Source organism: Osmerus mordax, chromosome 4 (genome assembly GCF_038355195.1).
Source record: "Osmerus mordax isolate fOsmMor3 chromosome 4, fOsmMor3.pri, whole genome shotgun sequence".
Taxonomy (NCBI): domain Eukaryota; kingdom Metazoa; phylum Chordata; class Actinopteri; order Osmeriformes; family Osmeridae; genus Osmerus; species Osmerus mordax.
This window is the reverse complement of record NC_090053.1, coordinates 21,619,359-21,639,221: the sequence shown is the minus strand read 5'-3', so window position 1 is coordinate 21,639,221 and position 19,863 is coordinate 21,619,359. Positions and strand designations below refer to the sequence as shown.

Sequence of the window (19,863 nt, the reverse complement as noted above, 5' to 3'; positions counted from 1 at the left end):
GGCTAGCAGCACACACTCAGTTTCACACCACTACATACATATTCAATGAGCGATCCGTTTTTCATGGTTAAATATTAGCAGGGGGAGCGAGAGTGTGCGGTCTGTTGTCAGTTGGTCTGGTCATTCCTTTTCCTCTGTCCTGCTCTGTGAGGTCATTCCTCTTCCTGTCTCCTGCTCTGTGAGGTCCCTCCTCTTCCTGTCTCCTGCTCTGTGAGGTCTCTCCTCTTCCTGTCTCCTGCTCTGTGAGGACATTCCTCTTCCTGTCTCCTGCTCTGTGAGGTCATTCCTCTTCCTGTCTCCTGCTCTGTGAGGTCATTCCTCTTCCTGTCTCCTGCTCTGTGAAGTCATTCCTCTTCCTGTCTCCTGCTCTGAGGTCATTCCTCTTCCTGTCTCCTGCTCTGTGAGGTCATTCCTCTTCCTGTCTCCTGCTCTGTGAGGTCATTCCTCTTCCTGTCTCCTGCTCTGTGAGGTCATTCCTCTTCCTGTCTCCTGCTCTGTGAGGTCATTCCTCTTCCTGTCTCCTGCTCTGTGAGTTCATTCCTCTTCCTGTCTCCTGCTCTGTGAGGTCATTCCTCTTCCTGTCTCCTGCTCTGTGAGGTCATTGCTCTTCCTGTCTCCTGCTCTGAGGTCATTCCTCTTCCTGTCTCCTGCTCTGTGAGGTCATTCCTCTTCCTGTCTCCTGCTCTGTGAGGTCATTGCTCTTCCTGTCTCCTGCTCTGAGGTCATTCCTCTTCCTGTCTCCTGCTCTGTGAGGTCATTCCTCTTCCTGTCTCCTGCTCTGTGAGGTCATTCCTCTTCCTGTCTCCTGCTCTGTGAGGTCATTCCTCTTCCTGTCTCCTGCTCTGTGAGGTCATTCCTCTTCCTGTCTCCTGCTCTGTGAGGTCATTCCTCTTCCTGTCTCCTGCTCTGTGAGGTCATTCCTCTTCCTGTCTCCTGCTCTGAGGTCATTCCTCTTCCTGTCTCCTGCTCTGTGAGGTCATTCCTCTTCCTGTCTCCTGCTCTGTGAGGTCATTCCTCTTCCTGTCTCCTGCTCTGTGAGGTCATTCCTCTTCCTGTCTCCTGCTCTGTGAGGTCATTTTGTGTGTCAGGATGGCAGTTTCTGCCTTTGTGGAGCTGGAATTAGCCTGTGCAGTGATTTGGCAACATGGTGAATGCTAATGTGCTCTTTTTCTCTCATGAGAGTCTGTTGTCAGAGCGAAAGGTCACGAGGCTGCTTCATGTTTAAGCTGCTGAAGTGGTTTTGATCTGAAAAGAAATGTCACATGAGGCCTTTGAATAAAACACAGAAAACCCCACATGGCTTTCAAGGGGACACAGCCAGAGGGCTGCTTTATCAGCCTGTCCTCATGTGTCAGAGGATGTTGTCATATTAAAGTTCAAAGTTCAAAAGCTTAATCGTCCACTTGAAACAGAAATGAAAATGGCCCAGATAGTTGTACAGATAATGCTGCAGTGTAAAATACGACTTCACCACAATGAGGACTATAACCTCTCCTGTACTCCCCCCTCCTTTGAACACTCCTTTCTCTCCTCTCTTCTCCTTCCCTTTTTCTACCTCCTTCCTTCTTCACCCCTCTCTCCTCTCCCTCACCCCTCTCTCCTCTCTCCTTACCCCTCTCTCTCCTCTCCCTCACCCCTCTCTCCTCACCCCTCTCTCTCCTCTCCCTCACCCCTCTCTCTCCTCTCCCTCACCCCTCTCTCCTCACCCCTCTCTCTCCTCTCCCTCACCCCTCTCTCCTCTCCCTCACCCTTCTCTCCTCACCCCTCTCTCTCCTCTCCCTCATCCCTCTCTCCTCACCCCTCTCTCTCCTCTCCCTCACCCCTCTCCCTCTCCCCCTCCCAGAAGAGGGTAGTGGAGCAGCTGAGGAAGGAGCTGCTGTTGAAGCAGGAGCCGGAGGTCCTCCAGGCGCCCTGCTCTCACACCCTGCCCACCAGCCTGCCCGCCCCTGGGCTCCAGCAGGTAGGTCCTCCAGGCGCCCTGCTCTCACACCCTGCCCACCAGCCTGCCCGCCCCTGGGCTCCAGCAGGTAGGTCCTCCAGGCGCCCTGCTCTCACACCCTGCCCACCAGCCTGCCCTCCCTGCCCATCAGCCTGCCCATCAGCCTGCCCTCCCTGCCCATCAGCCTGCCCTCCCTGCCCACCAGCCTGCCCTCCCTGCCCACCAGCCTGCCCTCCCTGCCCATCAGCCTGCCCTCCCTGCCCACCAGCCTGCCCTCCCTGCCCACCAGCCTGCCCTCCCTGCCCACCAGCCTGCCCTCCCTGCCCACCAGCCTGCCCACCAGCCTGCCCTCCCTGCCCACCAGCCTGCCCTCCCTGCCCACCAGCCTGCCCTCCCTGCCCACCAGCCTGCCCTCCCTGCCCATCAGCCTGCCCTCCCTGCCCACCAGCCTGCCCTCCCTGCCCACCAGCCTGCCCTCCCTGCCCATCAGCCTGCCCTCCCTGCCCATCAGCCTGCCCTCCCTGCCCATCAGCCTGCCCTCCCTGCCCATCAGCCTGCCCTCCCTGCCCACCAGCCTGCCCTCCCTGCCCACCAGCCTGCCCTCCCTGCCCACCAGCCTGCCCTCCCTGCCCACCAGCCTGCCCTCCCAGCCCATCAGCCTGCCCTCCCAGCCCATCAGCCTGCCCTCCCTGCCCATCAGCCTGCCCTCCCTGCCCACCAGCCTGCCCTCCCTGCCCACCAGCCTGCCCTCCCTGCCCACCAGCCTGCCCTCCCTGCCCATCAGCCTGCCCTCCCTGCCCATCAGCCTGCCCTCCCTGCCCATCAGCCTGCCCTCCCTGCCCACCAGCCTGCCCTCCCTGCCCACCAGCCTGCCCTCCCAGCCCATCAGCCTGCCCTCCCTGCCCACCAGCCTGCCCTCCCTGCCCACCAGCCTGCCCTCCCAGCCCATCAGCCTGCCCTCCCAGCCCATCAGCCTGCCCTCCCTGCCCACCAGCCTGCCCTCCCTGCGCACGCTCACGGATCCAAAACATGCTCCCCATGCTAAAACACACTTCTCTAACAGTGTGTATAGTCAATAGTATTAATATTATTGCCATTAATTCAACTACAATCTGATCATTGAGTCACACCATCCCTCCACGCCTCCATGCCACCCTAGAACTACCTCTTGCCACCCTCTTGCCCCCCCAGGTGAGAATGTCTAGACCCGCCCCTGCCTCCAGTAGTGCTGGCTCTGCTCTGACCAGCAACATAGTCAGTAGAAAGACGAGTCTGAGCTTCACTCACACAGTGTGAGGAGGGAACAGACATGGTCAGTCTGCCTGTAGTGATTGTTGTCTCTCCTGTGATATCTGAACAGCAACGCCCAGCCCTGGTTTAAACCCTTGTCTCCTGTTCTGAGGTTTATCTCCTGCTTTCAGAGAAACAAGGTGTGTCTTACTGGCAGGTCTCCCATGGCGTTAGATATGATCTGAGCTCGTCTGCACCAGGCCTCTCTGTTGGCTGGCTGCATAAAGCTGTGACTCAACTGTGAGGTCAGAACTGAGGTCAACCTGGAAGGCAAGAGAGGGAAAGTAGAACTGATGAGAAACTATCTGTAACTTAAGAACGTATGTATTTTCTTATTTTTTTATTTCGCATGTTCATAACCCTGACAGCGGTGGATGTTTCATGACACACTTTTAGAAAACAGCGAATCTGCCCCCCCCCCCCACTTCTAATGAAGAAAATCATGTTAACGGTCTCTTCCTCAGTCCCACCCACATTTGAAAACAAACCGACGCCCTGGCTGTAGAATGTTCCTCCAGGGTCTCCCTTTGGCTCTCTGTTCCAGCCTGTTGTGATTTCTGATCCCAACACAGCTCTCCTGCTGACGTGGCCTCTTGTGACCCCTGTGTGACCCCTGTGTGACCCCCGTGTGACCCCTGTCTCCTTGTGTGACCTCAGACTCTGACTGTGACGCCGGTCCTCACCACTAAGCCTCTACCTCTGCTGCTGAAAGCTGCTGCATCGCCCCCTGCCTCTCTCCTATCCCAGCGCCCCACCATCGCCATGGTCACTGCCCTCAGCAACAACACCAAGCCGGCTGGCAACACAGACTTCCAGAACTCTCCGGTCAACCTTCAGGTGTCCAGCAGGCTGAGCGGTCAGGGTTCTGACCCAGTCAGGCTGATGTCCAAGAACACGGTGGTGGTAAGTCACCAGCAACCCTCTCACTGCCATCTCATCCTCCTGTTTCATCTGTTTCATGTTTTCTCTTGGGTATTATTGAGAAGGGGGTAGTGCTTTCTAAAGATTGTTTGTGGTACTTTTCTGTCTTTTTAAAATACAAAGGTGAAACATTTGACTTCTGTGGTGCACATACTTTTACAAATGTAAAATGGTTCAAGTAGAGATCGTGTTTGTTGAGAGTGGAGCTGCTTAGAGGCTGTGGTGTTTGTGGTGGCCCAGGGCACCTTGGAGTCAGTGATATTTCCCCTCAGTTAAACAAGCCTGTATGAGATGCTTCACAGTCCAGAGATCCAGACCTTGCTGTGGTTTTGTCCCAGGTTCAGACCACCACCACCACCACCTTCTCTACCCAGCCTATCAAAGTTCCCCAGTTTGTCCCTCCTCCTAGACTGACGCCTCGACCCACCTATCAACCACAGGTGCGTCCTGGTCAGACCCGCCCCCTAACCCTGATCCCACCAATCAGTGTGTGCGTGGCCAGTCAAGGCGTTTCACACCGTCGCCACTGGAGGGCGACAGTGTACACGAGCACATGGATGTACTAAAGAGCTTCTGTTAGCTCGGTCCCTCAGCTTTACAGAGGCTGTTTCCCTTGTGCTGCTTTCTGATCCTTTCCTACTGTCGTGATTTGCTTTCCGGTTTAAATAACTTCCTGTCTGTGTGGGTAATGACTTTTCCCTGTTGATGTTGTGTGTCTTGTCTACTCTTGGTTGTGAAAACTCGTTTATTTTCTGCAGCTTATCGATGTTTTGTGTTCTGGCTGCGTGGAACTGTGGTTTTAACCCTCGGTGTGTGAGCTCTCTGATTTGAGTTGTGTGGGCACTGCCCTCTGATCTGAGGTGTGTGATCACTGCCCTCTGATCTGAGGTGTGTGTGATCACTGCCCTCTGTTCTGAGGTGTGTGTGATCACTGCCCTCTGATCTGAGGTGTGTGATCACTGCTCTCTGATCTGAGGTGTGTGATCACTGCCCTCTGATCTGAGGTGTGTGATCACTGCCCTCTGATCTGAGGTGTGTGATCACTGTCCTCTGATCTGAGGTGTGTGATCACTGCCCTCTGATCTGAGGTGTGTGGGTACTGCCCTCTGATCTGAGGTGTGTGGGTACTGCCCTCTGATCTGAGGTGTGTGTGATCACTGCCCTCTGATCTGAGGTGTGTGATCACTGCCCTCTGATCTGAGGTGTGTGATCACTGCCCTCTGATCTGAGGTGTGTGGGTACTGCCCTCTGATCTGAGGTGTGTGGGTACTGCCCTCTGATATGAGGTGTGTGATCACTGCCCTCTGATCTGAGGTGTGTGATCACTGCCCTCTGATCTGAGGTGTGTGGGTACTGCCCTCTGATCTGAGGTGTGTGGGTACTGCCCTCTGATCTGAGGTGTGTGGGTACTGCCCTCTGATCTGAGGTGTGTGATCACTGCCCTCTGATCTGAGGTGTGTGGGTACTGCCCTCTGATCTGAGGAATGCCACTGGGAGCTCAGGGTTATTGTAATCCTTCGAGGGTCCATCTTTGTACCAGACTGGGTGGGTCTGACTCACAGTACACTGTAAGGGTGGAGTATGTTGATTGCCCTCCCCTTGACTTCCAACATGATAACTATCAGCTGAGAGACAGGGAAGTGATCCTCCTCCAGGATCTCAGAGCCCTACACTGGCATTCCTCATCAGGAGCTCCTGACGTGTGTGTCCTGACCTGTTCCCCCAGCCTCACTCCCTCCTGCCCCCCCCCCCAGGTCCGCCAGAAACCCGCCACCCCCAACAACGTCCCCATCGCCCCTACCCTGCCCCCCCCCATGATGGCGGCCCCCCAGCTGCTGCAGCGACCTCTGATGCTGGCCACCAAGCTGAGCCCCAACTCGCTGGCCCCCTCGCTGGCCCCCTCGCTGGCCCCCTCACTGGCCCCCTCGCTGGCCCCCTCTGCCGGCCCGGTGCACCAGGTCCGCATCGTCAACGGCCAGCCCTGCGCCGCCGCCGCCGCCCACACCCAGCCGGCAGCGCCCGTGGCGGGCATCGTCATCGCCACGCCGGCCTCCTCCGCTCGCCTGGCCACGCCCACCCACACGCTGCAGGTCAGCGGCCTGCTCTCAGACCACAAGGTCCGGACCATGGTGGGTGGCTGGGGCCGGCCCTGCCTTTGACAATGTTTCTCAGTTTTTATTGTGGTGTGTTGTCTGTTAAGGTTTTCATTTTTAATGTATACATTTTTGGTTTTATATGTATTGCTGTATCCATTTGGAGGGGTTTAAATGTATTAATGTGTACGTTTGTGTGGCGTTAAGTCTTCTGTACCTTCTAGTTGCTCTGTAGTCCGTCACTGTGGACAGAAGCCTCTGCTGGATGAATATGATGTAGAATGTCCTGTTCAGTTGTCTGAGAGTTCCTGTGTTCCCCAGACTGTTAAGGCTCAGCTGGGCCCAGAACAGAGGCTGCAGGTCACCTCTGCCACCCCCCCTCTCTCTCCTGTGGCCAGGCCACACAGAGAAGACAGCCTGCAGGTCAGAACCTCACCCTTCACTTACGCCATAAATAGATGAGAAAAAACTTTTATTTCAACTTGTTTACTTTCAAATGTTGTGTATTTTGGACGGTTCTGTCCAATCTGGAAGTCAAACAAAGAAGTTGTTTTAATACATTTTCAATTCTGTTCCTAGAAAATTGCCTTCATGGTGTCTCTTGGACTTGTCACTCATGACCACCTCGAAGGTAAACGTCAGTTTGTGTACAGATGTTTGTCTTGCTGTGTGATTGTCAGGATGATAGCCAGGTCACTGCTGCTGTGTGTCAGGATGATAGCCAGGTCGCTGCCGCTGTGTGTCAGGATGATAGCCAGGTCACTGCTGCTGTGTGTCAGTATGATAGCCAGGTCACTGCCGCTGTGTGTCAGGATGATAGCCAGGTCACTGCTGCTGTGTGTCAGGATGATAGCCAGGTCACTGCCGCTATGTGTCAGGATGATAGCCAGGTCACTGCTGCTGTGTGTCAGGATGATAGCCAGGTCACTGCCGCTGTGTGTCAGGATGATATCCAGGTCACTGCCGCTGTGTGTCAGGATGATAGCCAGGTCACTGCTGCTGTGTGTCAGGATGATATCCAGGTCACTGCCGCTGTGTGTCAGGATGATAGCCAGGTCACTGCCGCTGTGTGTCAGGATGATAGCCAGGTCACTGCCGCTGTGTGTCAGGATGATACCCAGGTCACTGCTGCTGTGTGTCAGGATGATAGCCAGGTCACTGCCGCTGTGTGTCAGGATGATAGCCAGGTCACTGCCGCTGTGTGTCAGGATGATACCCAGGTCACTGCTGCTGTGTGTCAGGATGATAGCCAGGTCACTGCCGCTGTGTGTCAGGATGATAGCCAGGTCACTGCCGCTGTGTGTCAGGATGATACCCAGGTCACTGCCGCTGTGTGTCAGGATGATAGCCAGGTCACTGCCGCTGTGTGTCAGGATGATAGCCAGGTCACTGCTGCTGTGTCAGGATGATAGCCAGGTCACTGCTGCTGTGTGTCAGGATGATAGCCAGGTCACTGCCGCTGTGTGTCAGGATGATAGCCAGGTCACTGCCGCTGTGTGTCAGGATGATAGCCAGGTCACTGCCGCTGTGTGTCAGGATGATAGTCAGGTCACTGCCGCTGTGTGTCAGGATGATAGTCAGGTCACTGCCGCTGTGTGTCAGGATGATAGCCAGGTCACTGCCGCTGTGTGTCAGGATGATAGCCAGGTCACTGCTGCTGTGTGTCAGGATGATAGCCAGGTCACTGCCGCTGTGTGTCAGGATGATAGCCAGGTCACTGCTGCTGTGTGTCAGGATGATAGCCAGGTCACTGCCGCTGTGTGTCAGGATGATAGCCAGGTCACTGCTGCTGTGTGTTAGGATGATAGCCAGGTCACTGCCGCTGTGTGTCAGGATGATAGCCAGGTCACTGCCGCTGTGTGTCAGGATGATAGCCAGGTCACTGCTGCTGTGTGTCAGTATGATAGCCAGGTCGCTGCCGCTGTGTGTCAGGATGATACCCAGGTCACTGCCGCTGTGTGTCAAGATGATAGCCAGGTCACTGCCGCTGTGTGTCAGGATGATAGCCAGGTCACTGCTGCTGTGTCAGGATGATAGCCAGGTCACTGCTGCTGTGTGTCAGGATGATAGCCAGGTCACTGCTGCTGTGTGTCAGGATGATAGCCAGGTCACTGCCGCTGTGTGTCAGGATGATAGCCAGGTCACTACCGCTGTGTGTCAGGATGATAGCCAGGTCACTGCCGCTGTGTGTCAGGATGATAGCCAGGTCACTGCTGCTGTGTGTCAGGATGATAGCCAGGTCACTGCTGCTGTGTGTCAGGATGATAGCCAGGTCACTGCTGCTGTGTGGTTGCAGAGATCCAGAGCAGGAGACAAGAGCGCAAGAGGAGAACCACAGCCAACCCTGTTTACAGCGGAGCAGTGTTTGAGCCCGAGGTAAATACACCCCTCACCTCCTCATCTCACTCTCCTCACCTCCTCATCTCACTCTCCTCACCTCCCCTCTCCTCACCTCCTCCCCTCTCCTCACCTCCTCATCTCATCTCCTCTCTCCTCACCTCCTCCTCTGTCCTCACCTCCTCATCTCACTCCTCACTTCCTCTCTCCTCGCCTCCTCATCTCACCTCCTCTCTCCTGACCTCCTCCTCTCTCCTCACCTCCTCATCTCACCTAACCTCCTCATCTTACCTAACCTTCTCACCTAACCTCCTCACCTCACTTCCTCATCTCACCTCCTCATATCTCCTCTGTCTGTCCCTGTTATATCAGTATTCACCCATCTGTGTGTGTGTTTGTCCCTGTTGTCACAGAGGAAGAAGAGTGCGGTGACCTACCTGAACACTCCTCTCCACCAGGGGACCAGGAAGAGAGGTCAGTTCAAACCTCAGACTTCACTGACTGCACATCTGCACACACACCTGTTCCAGCCCCCTGGGGCCCTGTGCAGTGTCTGTGCAGACTATAGACATGGCCTATATAGGGTTCCTGTGAATGCACTTGAAATGTTAATGGTGGGAACTGCTATGACAGTATAACATGTACACACAAACCTTTCTGCTGATCGCTCTTGTCTCTGGTTCTGAATCCTGTCACTGTTCTAAGAATTCAGTCGATGGTCTAACTTCTTGCTTTGCTCTCAGTTTCATCCTCTAGTATATGATTGTCAGATTTGTTCATACAGAAAAGTTGGTTTGAGATATGCCCTTTGTGCCTACATCACCTGTTTATTCACTTGCGCACGTTTAAAAACCTTGCTAATATGACTGATAAAGATTCGGAATCCCTGTGCATTTAACAAAAAGCAGTGCAAGAGCAGGGTTCAAGTATGATAACATCTGACAAGTCTGGTTTTCCTCTGAACGACCTCACTGGGTGTGATGATGACTTCCTGGTCGACCTCACTGGGTGTGATGATGACTTCCTGTTCCAGAAGGATGGACCGTTCCTCCTCCTCTCTCCTCCTCTCTCTCCTCCTCTCTCCTCCCCTCTCTTCCCCTCTCCTCCTCTTTCCTCCTCCAGACCCCCTGCTGCTTTTGTGTCTCTGCTCCCTGGCCAGCATGTGGCGCTCTTTCTGCACTAACTCTGCTCTCTGTGCTTTTCCAACATCTCCTCCCCCCTTTAATCACCACCCCACCCACCCACCCCACGCTAGCCAACGAGGACTCCCTCTCCAAGGTATGTCGGTTAGACGACTCGTCTGTCTGTTTTTTTTCCCCCCTTTTCCATCTTTCTTTTTCTTTTGTCGTCTTGTCTCATGTCACCCAGGTCGCCCTCCTAAACACAGCAGTGTTCCTGAGCTGGCTGTCCAGCCCCCAGCCTCTCCCTCCAGCCGCCCCGCTGCTGAGCGGCCAGACGCAGGCCTCCCCCTCCCTGTCCACCCTCACCCTCTCCCCCTCCCCAGCCCCTGCTCTGGGGACGTAAGTAGCAGCTGGAGACAGCAGATACACCCTGGACTACCCAGGCCTTCCCCCTTACTGACCTCGCCCCCCTCCCCCCCGTTCGGTCACCGGTTCTGAACACAGGCAGTAAAGACGTTGACTATCGGGGAAGTCCGATTGGCCTGTCATTCATATATTTTCTACACAATACCCTCGCCACACACATACCTGTCTTCCCATTGTATGATTCATCATCCCATCTTTTTGTTTCTGATGCAGTCTTACAAAGTGAAGTGTTCCTCTCCCTGTGCCCTTGCAGGAAAATATAACATCTTGATCAGTGACCTTTGTGGAAAACTAGCTTTTTTATGAAAGAACATTCATAAAATATTTTATACGATTCATTCTGAATCGTGTAAAATATTTATTTCAAATTATCCAAAACGTTTTACCTTGGTCTGTCAACAGCATATTTCTGATAAACCTTTACCCGTCATAACCTCCAGTAGTTAAGCTGATCTTTAGAAATATAATCTATAAACTATATAACATCTATAAAATAAAAAACAACAAGAAAATCCAAAAGTAAATGAGCCCCCGCCACTGCCCTGCCTGTCCTCATCTGATTGGACAGGCCCAGACAGGGCAGAGGAACTGATTGGTGCAATTCTTCCTGACAGGGAGACATCCATGAGGACTACTGCACTGTCTGCAGACGCAGCGGACAGTTACTCATGTGTGACACGTGTTCACGTGTCTTTCACCTGGACTGCCTGGAGCCACCACTGAAAACCATTCCTAAAGGCATGTGGATCTGTCCCAAATGTCAAGACCAGGTAAACACAGTGGGCTCCTGAGCCCCGACTGTAGGGGGCGGGCCCAGACGCCCTGGGTGTCAGACCTGCAGAGGCGAGGAAAGGTTTACCAAACGGAAGGAATGTCACAGAAGTGGCAGTGGCAGTTGCTAAATGGGTACTAAAATGATGATATGATGCAGATTTGAAGATCTCCCACTTGTCCCCTTAGATGGTCCATCAGGTATCCTTAATGTCAACATTAAGACAAGGCAGCTCCTTCCTTTGTAAGCTGCTACATTATTCAGCATTGTTTTACAGTATGTCCCATCTGTCTTGTCAGTGAAGGGCATCACATTCATTTGACTCCATTGTATGTCCATTCTGACCTCACCCAGCGGTGACCACAGGTATGTTGTCCTGGGTAACCCTGTGCTCAAGCCCTGACGTCTCAGACACTGTGTAAATCTGACTTGTCCCCTCCTCAGATACTGAAGAAAGAAGAAGCTATTCCCTGGCCGGGAACGCTGGCTATCGTCCATTCCTACATCGCTTACAAAGAAGGTAAGAATCCCTGCACGGCTTCTAGCTAGACATTCCACAGGGAGGAGAGACGGGAGGATAAAGTGTTGTGTTGCTCGTCCTCACAGCTAAGCAGGAGGATAAAGTGTTGTGTTGCTCGTCCTCACAGCTAAGCAGGAGGATAAAGTGTTGTGTTGTTCGTCTCCTCACAGCTAAGCCGGAGGATAAAGTGTTGTGTTGCTCGTCCTCACAGCTAAGCAGGAGGATAAAGTGTTGTGTTGCTCGCCCTCAGCTAAGCAGGAGGATAAAGTGTTGTGTTGCTTGTCCTCACAGCTAAGCAGGAGGATAAAGTGTTGTGTTGTTCGTCTCCTCACAGCTAAGCCGGAGGATAAAGTGTTGTGTTGCTCGTCCTCACAGCTAAGCAGGAAGATAAAGTGTTGTGTTGCTCGTCCTCACAGCTAAGGAGGAGGAGAAGCAGAAGCTGCTGAAGTGGAGTGCAGAGCTGAAGCTGGAGAGAGAGCAGCTGGAACTGAGAGTCAAGACACTCAGCAGCTCCATCACGGTGAGACACCTCGTCACGTAGTAACCCCTGACAACACTAGTAACCCCTGACAACACTAGTAACCCCTGACAACTCCTGGACAGTGAGTCATCTCTCTAACCCTAAACACACAGGTTACGTCTACTAGGGCTGGGCGACATATCAAATATTAGCGATAATATCGCAATAATTTTGACGACGATGTAAAATTTGAAAATATCGTGAATATTGAATATTTCAAATTCAAGCATACTTTTCCAAAGAACGTGCCGAACGTCCAATATTATGTCCCCTTTTCGTCTTGTCGCGTATTCCCGTGCAAGAGACGTGAGGTGGGGGAGGGGCTTTTTTTTTGTTCTTAAATTTGCATCACACATTTTGTACTTTTTAACAATAGCTGTTCTATCTAAATAGTTTTGTTGTTTTCTAATGGGAACAAAAGAAAATCATGTTTTTTTTATTATTTAAAAGCAAATGCAAACATAGAGATATATCATAAATATTTTGACAATATCGAGATTTCAATTATTTATATATCGCCTAGGGCTGTCCCCGACTAACATTTTATTTGGTCGACCAAGACTCGACTGAACAGTTCTGAAAAATCGACTAATCTTAAAAAAAAAAAAAATCTCTATAAATGTCTCAATGTTTTTCATCAAACCATTTTGTGTGATGTTTTACCTCACTTTTTTAAAGAGATAATCTGAAAGAAATACATACGTAAGAAGGGAGACAACTAGACAAACATAAATGTACAAGCATTTTCCCGATCTAACTCAATGTAGCTGCTGGACATTCCAGATTCATTTGCCATTACGAATAATAAGCCTTGTCTCACCAGTCCTGTTGTTACCGAATGCCGATATAATACAAAATAACTGATGCTGGGTTATTATTTATTATCTCTTACAATGTACTACAAATTAAATATATTGTTTGTTTAACATGCAAATCATCAGAGTGCGCTGATCACTGTCTGGAAGTGCAGCATCTTGTGTTCTATTTCTCAATAGACAGCCTTCACGAGGTACTTGGTAGAACATGTGTTCTCTGCTCTGGTAAAACATTCTCATCAACCCTGTTCTTTTATTCCTAACAGAAATGCATGGAGACCAAAAACACCATCCTGGCTCGGCAGAAGGACATGCACGGCTCGCTGGAGAAAGTCAGACACCTGCTCCGACTCATCCAGGCCTTCAGCTTCTCTCAAACCCTGGAGGAAGAAAGCAGCCATGCCAGCACAGAAGGCTTGGCCAGGGCCAAACTGCTGCCCTCCCAACAAACTTCAGAAGGGATCCCCTCTGGGGCTCTGGTAGAGGCCACTAGCAGCTCTGTGGACGAGCCACAGGATGACATCAAAGAGGCATCCCCACAGAACGGCTGTGAGGTTGAAGCGACAGTGAGGGAGGATACGGAACCAGGGGAGGTGGAACAAGTGGAGGTGGAACCAGAGCAGGCAGAACCAGGAAAGATGGAACCAGTGGAGGCAAAACCAGGGAAGGCAGAACCAGGGGAGGCAGAACCAGGGGAGGCAGAACCAGGGGAGGCAGAACCAGGGGAGGCAGAACCAGGGGAGGCAGAACCAGGGGAGGCAGAACCAGGGGAGGTAGAACCAGGGGAGGCAGAACCAGGGGAGGCAGAGACTGTAGCCGCAGCAGGTAGCACCCAGGCTGGTGTTCACACCAGTGCCCAGCAGGGGGCGCCCCCAGCAGGGGGCAGCGTTCCACCAGACTCTGCAGCAGCAGACGGAGGTGGTGTTGAGCCAGACGCGCGGGTCGCCACCACAGAGGAGGTCCTGGAGGCCCTGTCTGACGCTCCGGGCCTGACCAGTCTCCAGGACCCCTCCCTGGCTACCACCAATGGCCACGCCAGCACCACCCCTCACCTGGCCAACACCACCCCTCACCTGGCCAGCACCACCCTTCACCTGGCCAGCACCACCCCTCACCTGGCCAGCACCACCCCTCACCTGGCCAGCACCACCCCTCACCTGGCCAGCACCACCCCTCACCTGGCCAGCACCACCCCTCACCTGGCCAGCACCGCCCCTCACCTGGCCAGCACCGCCCCTCACCTGGCCAGCACCACCCTTCACCTGGCCAGCACCACCCCTCACCTGGCCAGCACCACCCCTCACCTGGCCAGCACCACCCCTCACCTGGCCAGCACCACCCTTCACCTGGCCAGCACCACCCCTCACCTGGCCAGCACCGCCCCTCACCTGGCCAGCACCACCCCTCACCTGGCCAGCACCACCCTTCACCTGGCCAACACCACCCCTCACCTGGCCAGCACCACCCCTCACCTGGCCAGCACCACCCCTCACCTGGCCAACACCACCCCTCACCTGGCCAGCACCACCCCTCACCTGGCCAGCACCCACGCCAGCAACAGGGACCACGGTCTGAACACCACCGACACCACCTCAGAGAACAACAGTCCCGACAGCATGGAGCAGAACACTGCAGAGGACAGCATAAAGCAGGCCACTGCAGAGGACAGCACGGAGCAGGCCACTGCAGAGGACAGCATAGAGCAGAACACTGCAGAGGACAGCATGGAGCAGAACACTGCAGAGGACAGCATGGAGCAGAACACTGCAGAGGACAGCATGGAGCAGAACACTGCAGAGGACAGCATGGAGCAGAACACTGCAGAGGACAGCACAGAGCAGAACACTGCAGAGGACAGCACAGAGCAGAACACTGCAGAGGACAGCACGGAGCAGAACACTGCAGAGGACAGCACGGAGCAGAACACTGCAGAGGACAGCACAGAGCAGAACATTGCAGAGGACAGCATAGAGCAGAACACTGCAGAGGACAGCACAGAGCAGAACACTGCAGAGGACAGCACAGAGCAGAACACTGCAGAGGACAGCATAGAGCAGGCCACTGCAGAGGACAGCATAGAGCAGGCCACTGCAGAGGACAGCACAGAGCAGGCCACTGCAGAGGACAGCACGGAGCAGGCCACTGCAGAGGACAGCATAGAGCAGAACACTGCAGAGGACAGCATAGAGCAGGCCACTGCAGAGGACAGCATAGAGCAGAACATTAACCACAGCCTCAGCAACAACAACACCACCAAACCCTCAGAACCATCCCAGCGTTCGTTGCCAGCGATTCTCAACAGTTTGGACCATAAAGAGTGATGCTCAGAGTCTCCTGAACAGAACATGACTCTGCTTGCACCGTGAGCAGGTGTCGCTGAAGTTGCCAACATATATACATGTTAATTGTTTGCGCTGTATTGTCAGACTCTGTTAATGGTGGATGGCCAGCCCTGTCGGATGTTTCTGGATGTTGTGAGATGTTTCTCCGTCACCGTGGTGATGGGACGGCGTGTGCACCGGTGTCATGCCACTTTAGAAAAGTTTAGTTTTAAAAGGGAAATTTGAAATATATAACATCACACCAGTGTGTGCCTGCATCAGTTCCCCTCAACTCTCCAGGGTCACTTGGGTTATCTCCTGTTCCCGGAGAAGAAGGGAAGAGATTTCCAAAGATCACACGCTGAACCCATGACGCTTTTCTCCAGCATTCCACGAGAGGAAACTGAAACCAAAAGCTTAGCAGAATTGCAGGAGACAGATGTTGACCTCTAACAGGATCAGTATTTGTCCAGTGGGAAACATCCAAGGTGTTCAACTGTCTCCGAGCTGGGAAACGAAGGAGCCTTCAATCCCGTTCCACCTTCCTCCCCACCAACCGGCTCATCCAGTAAATATGACATAACTATCGGACCCACTAACACAACACCTCAGGCAAACAGGGAAAGCAGAGTGGCTGTGTGACATGATAGGTGCACCTCTGACAGTGCTGACTGATGGGGGGGGGGGGCTAAGATAAACAAAGGGTTTGGAGACGATCGTCATCATCCAAGAGAGGAGAGGAGGTGAATCAGGCCTCCCCTGGCAGCCTAAACATGTTCAGGTGCTGTTGGTCCAGTGAAGTGATCCAGTTTCATTTGTCAGTCAGTGTGTCAACTGTGAGCACTAAATGTGAAATTGCAATATTGCAATGTCAAAACACACAAAAAGATGTATATATGAGTGTGTGTTTCTTTTTTATAGGAAAAGATATTCAGGTCTTCCTAGTCTTCAAAATAAGTGCTTTCTGTTTCATAAAACAGTTGTTTGTTACATGTGTTGAACTGGCATTGTTTGTGCAAGTGATCCTTTAATTAAGGTGACCTTCGTCTGGGAAATGTACATTTGTGTTGAATTCTGAACTGCCAAATGCTATTGTATCCAAATACAGCAGGAACATGCCCACTTACTGTATGGAAAGATCAATTAAATAACAGAATATATCTATGTATATATATAAACTAGTTTAAAATTGGAAATACCCAGAAAGTAAGAATGTAGGCTTATTAAACAATAAAATATTTTATTTTCTAGAAGCTAGAGGTTTTTCTGTCAGCCCATTGTGCAGGATGTTGAGAAGGCCCACATGAGACTAAAGCACAAACCTGCTGCAGCAGACTGGAGAGATGCTTCTGTATGAGGCATATGGAACCCAACAGAGGGATGCATCTCTTTACCTTGTTTATCCTCAACTTGCCAATATTTTTGTATGACTCAACTTGTCTCTTGTGTTCGGGCCGCAGTCTTGAAATGCGTACTTCAGGAGAAATGCCCCAACTCAGATTCTTCCCCTCAGAGCCTGTTTAACCTGGTCAACGAACCTTTTCCAACCCAGCCAATAGATATTTGTCTCCCCTGGAAATAATTATTTGACTGATTAACATCCGCTTCTCTTATTACAACATTGTATTGAATTATCTGAGTTATTGGTACGTTTGGGAGCCTGTCAGACAGTGTTGTTTTTTAACTAAGTAGATCATGAAACCCCAAGGCAGTTTCTACACCCTTGTGTTCAGGACTATTTACAAGGCAGTTTCTACACCCTTGTGTTCAGGACTATTTACAAGGCAGTTTCTAAACCCTTGGTCTTCAAACTGTCCAACTTTATTGCCATGTTGCATTTTACACTGTATACAGCTGACTGCACACATCATGTTTACTTCAAACCATGACCAATTCACTACATATCTGTGGAGACTGTTGGCTGGTGACACCCGATACATAGATCTGTGGAGACGGTGCTTAGCAGACAACAGGAACTTCTAATTCCAAATAATATATATATTCATTACATTTAACATTTTCACAACATTCCCTTTTTTTACTATTCACCTATGACAAAGAAAATCATATCAACATGCTGAGCAGTTATGTTTGTGTTGTGGGAAACGAGCCGTTTGACCAAGAATTGCAGTCCACACAAATGGCAAATTATTTAGGTGTCAACTTTAACCAATTAATTTATGCTGGACATTATCTTATAGAAGAGTCAATAACACTCGTTCTGATGTAGGTGTAGCACTCAGTCATATATGTCCTTCATCTGATGTCTTTACAAACGCCTGATATTTTGTTACAGAGAAACTGGATCTTTCCCCTTTTTTAGGTACCTAGAGTGCCTGTCTTCCAAACAGCATGTTGTGTCTCGTGACTTGCACTGTGACTTGTCTCTTGACTTGCACCGTGACTTGTCTCTTGATTTGACACTTGACTCTTGACTTGACTCGCACTGTGACTTGTCTCTTGACTTGACACTTGACTCTTGACTTGACTCTTGACTTGCACTGTGACTTGTATTACCAACCCTGCTGAAGCCCTCGGCTGCTCATGCTGTTCTGTGGTTTCCCACAAACTATCTGCACAGCACAGAAAACATCCAATCAAAACATTTGGTATAAAAAATGAATAAATGTAAAAGATTATTCATTTGACCTGACTGTGTAATCTGATCATTTTAGTATTTTTGTTATCCGCCTTAATTATATTTAGTCTTCAGTAGATTTCAGTGTAACTTTAAGTAGTCTGAGACGTCTAAAGATGTGGACATATCACAGGCTTGTTCATAGAAATATGATGCTGTTGTGGGAGTGTTGGGATTGGTCAATGTGAAGTTAAGGATTGTTCACAGGAAGTGGACAAGGAAATGGAACAGATGTGACCAATGTTTTTGTGATGCACTTTTGGTTGGATTCACCATAGTATTTATTTTTTATACTGCCCGAACCCCCACCAATATGATCTTTAGTTTAGATTCTACAGAGGCATCATGTGTTACACCTGGTTTTACACCTGTCTGTATTGTAACTCAGTATCTTTTTCTTTTTTTCTTTTGTTGTGCACCTTTAAAAAAACAAAACAAAAAAAACATTTTCTGCCTTTCATTTTTGTCCATCTTTGTGTAGGAATAAGTTACAGAACATCAGGTCATGTGACTTCTGCCTGAGCTTGAGTCTGTTTGGAAGAACAAACCAATCCTGCACCCTGATTGGACAGACTTCTTAAACCTTTGGCACCATCTGTCCAATCAGTACAATAGAAAGCATGCCTTCTTATGCAAGTTTTTATACAATGTTTGTCAAACCTTTTTTAATATGCATTTATTTAAGATTTATTTCCAAATTTTTGTACGTGAAATCAGTCACTTTGCTTTTTACATTCTGGCAACAATGCCGAAACTCTAGTTACGCTACATACAATAGATACAAATCTAAACAATAGAAAATTCAAGATTTTGTTACCAACTCCATTTTGATGTGGCATTTTGGCAATAGTGTGTAATTCTCTTATGGCAGTGAGTTGTAATGCCATGAACTGTGAAGTTTGTGTAACTGAGAAAAAAACCGATACAAGGTATAAGTGTGTCTTGGCTCATTTTACTCAAGGACCATTCTTTATATTCCATTTTGCCTTTGCTAATGCACCATGCTGAATGTTACTGTGGGACATGGGAGGGGTTGTGGAAAGTGATCTATAAAGGGTCTTGTGTCTACAATTGTTGAGTGCATTGTCCTGTTTAAAAAACAAAAAAGTTTAAAAAAAAATAATGAAAAACATGTTCCATTTCTATACTCAAACCAGTATACCCAAAGAATATCGCAAATGTGCATTTCTATGTATCTGGAAGCCTTTATGCATTTATACATATCAGTTCAGTATTATTATTATTTTGGGCTGTTCATTCTTGCTTCAGCATAGTGTACGTTCTCAAGCATACTGTACTTTATCAAGCATAGTGTACGTTCTCAAGAGTAGTGTACGTTCTCAAGCGTAAAGGATTTGGTCTGGCAGCTGAGACGGCCTCAGATTGTATGTTATTGGGCGGATGGGTACTGTGGGTGGAAATAATTTCTTTTTATGCATAAAACTTGTGTTTCCAGTTCATTCAAATGAATCCTCATCCTGTTCACTTCCATACCCTCTTTTCCTTGGCATCTCTATATAGTTCAGGTTTTTTGTTCTGATGATATACCCAAGTCATGATTGTGGCCTTCTAGTATTGTTAATACATTTCAATATCCCAAAATACTCATTCACATGTTGTAACTACCCTGATGCAGACCTGTGGGTTCTTACCTCTAGACAGTTCATTCAGTTGGAGGAGTTCTGAGTGCAAAAAGTCCTTTTTAAAAATAATCTTCCATTTGATGAAAGATGCATTGTAGCGATATTAATAAAGAAAAGTTCACCTGGTGTGCTGAATGTGTAAATTGTTAATTACACGATTTGAATATTTGTACAATTGTTTGTATTTTTCATAATAATTTTAAAAAGGAGTGTGTATTTTTTTGACTTCTCTTCTGTTACAGATCTCTCGTTTGTTGGCCTGACATTGTGACTGGTCTCTTACCGCTCTCCTGTATTGAGCCTCTTCTGTGATTTAATTATTTGTATGCAGTGTTTAGAAAATACTGTAGGGAACATGGGAAGAAGTTGATATTAGGAGCATTTTGATCAATTTGTATTTATTTATTTTATCATTTTGTTAATAAATTGTGAAAAGCAAATTCGCGTCATGGTCTCAATTCAGTATCATGTTAGTATTTAACTTACTGATAACATCTGTATACCATA

General features: G+C 50.0%; 1 protein-coding gene across 1 annotated transcript in view; it reads left to right on the top strand.

Moving 5' to 3' along the window:
• The window catches only part of phf21ab (PHD finger protein 21Ab), a 28,629-nt gene extending 8,891 nt beyond the window's left edge, over positions 1-19,738 (top strand). Inside the window, exons 7-20 of the mRNA XM_067235151.1 lie at positions 1,844-1,960; positions 3,887-4,132; positions 4,489-4,590; positions 5,905-6,279; positions 6,565-6,666; positions 6,823-6,874; positions 8,540-8,619; positions 8,994-9,054; positions 9,949-10,100; positions 10,742-10,897; positions 11,344-11,419; positions 11,836-11,939; positions 13,021-16,821; positions 16,860-19,738. Of these exons, the coding sequence (XP_067091252.1) occupies positions 1,844-1,960; positions 3,887-4,132; positions 4,489-4,590; positions 5,905-6,279; positions 6,565-6,666; positions 6,823-6,874; positions 8,540-8,619; positions 8,994-9,054; positions 9,949-10,100; positions 10,742-10,897; positions 11,344-11,419; positions 11,836-11,939; positions 13,021-15,075 (3,678 nt within the window). The 3' untranslated portion in view covers positions 15,076-16,821; positions 16,860-19,738. The remainder of the gene's footprint in view (positions 1-1,843; positions 1,961-3,886; positions 4,133-4,488; positions 4,591-5,904; positions 6,280-6,564; positions 6,667-6,822; positions 6,875-8,539; positions 8,620-8,993; positions 9,055-9,948; positions 10,101-10,741; positions 10,898-11,343; positions 11,420-11,835; positions 11,940-13,020; positions 16,822-16,859) is intronic.
• Positions 19,739-19,863: the final 125 nt, after the last annotated feature.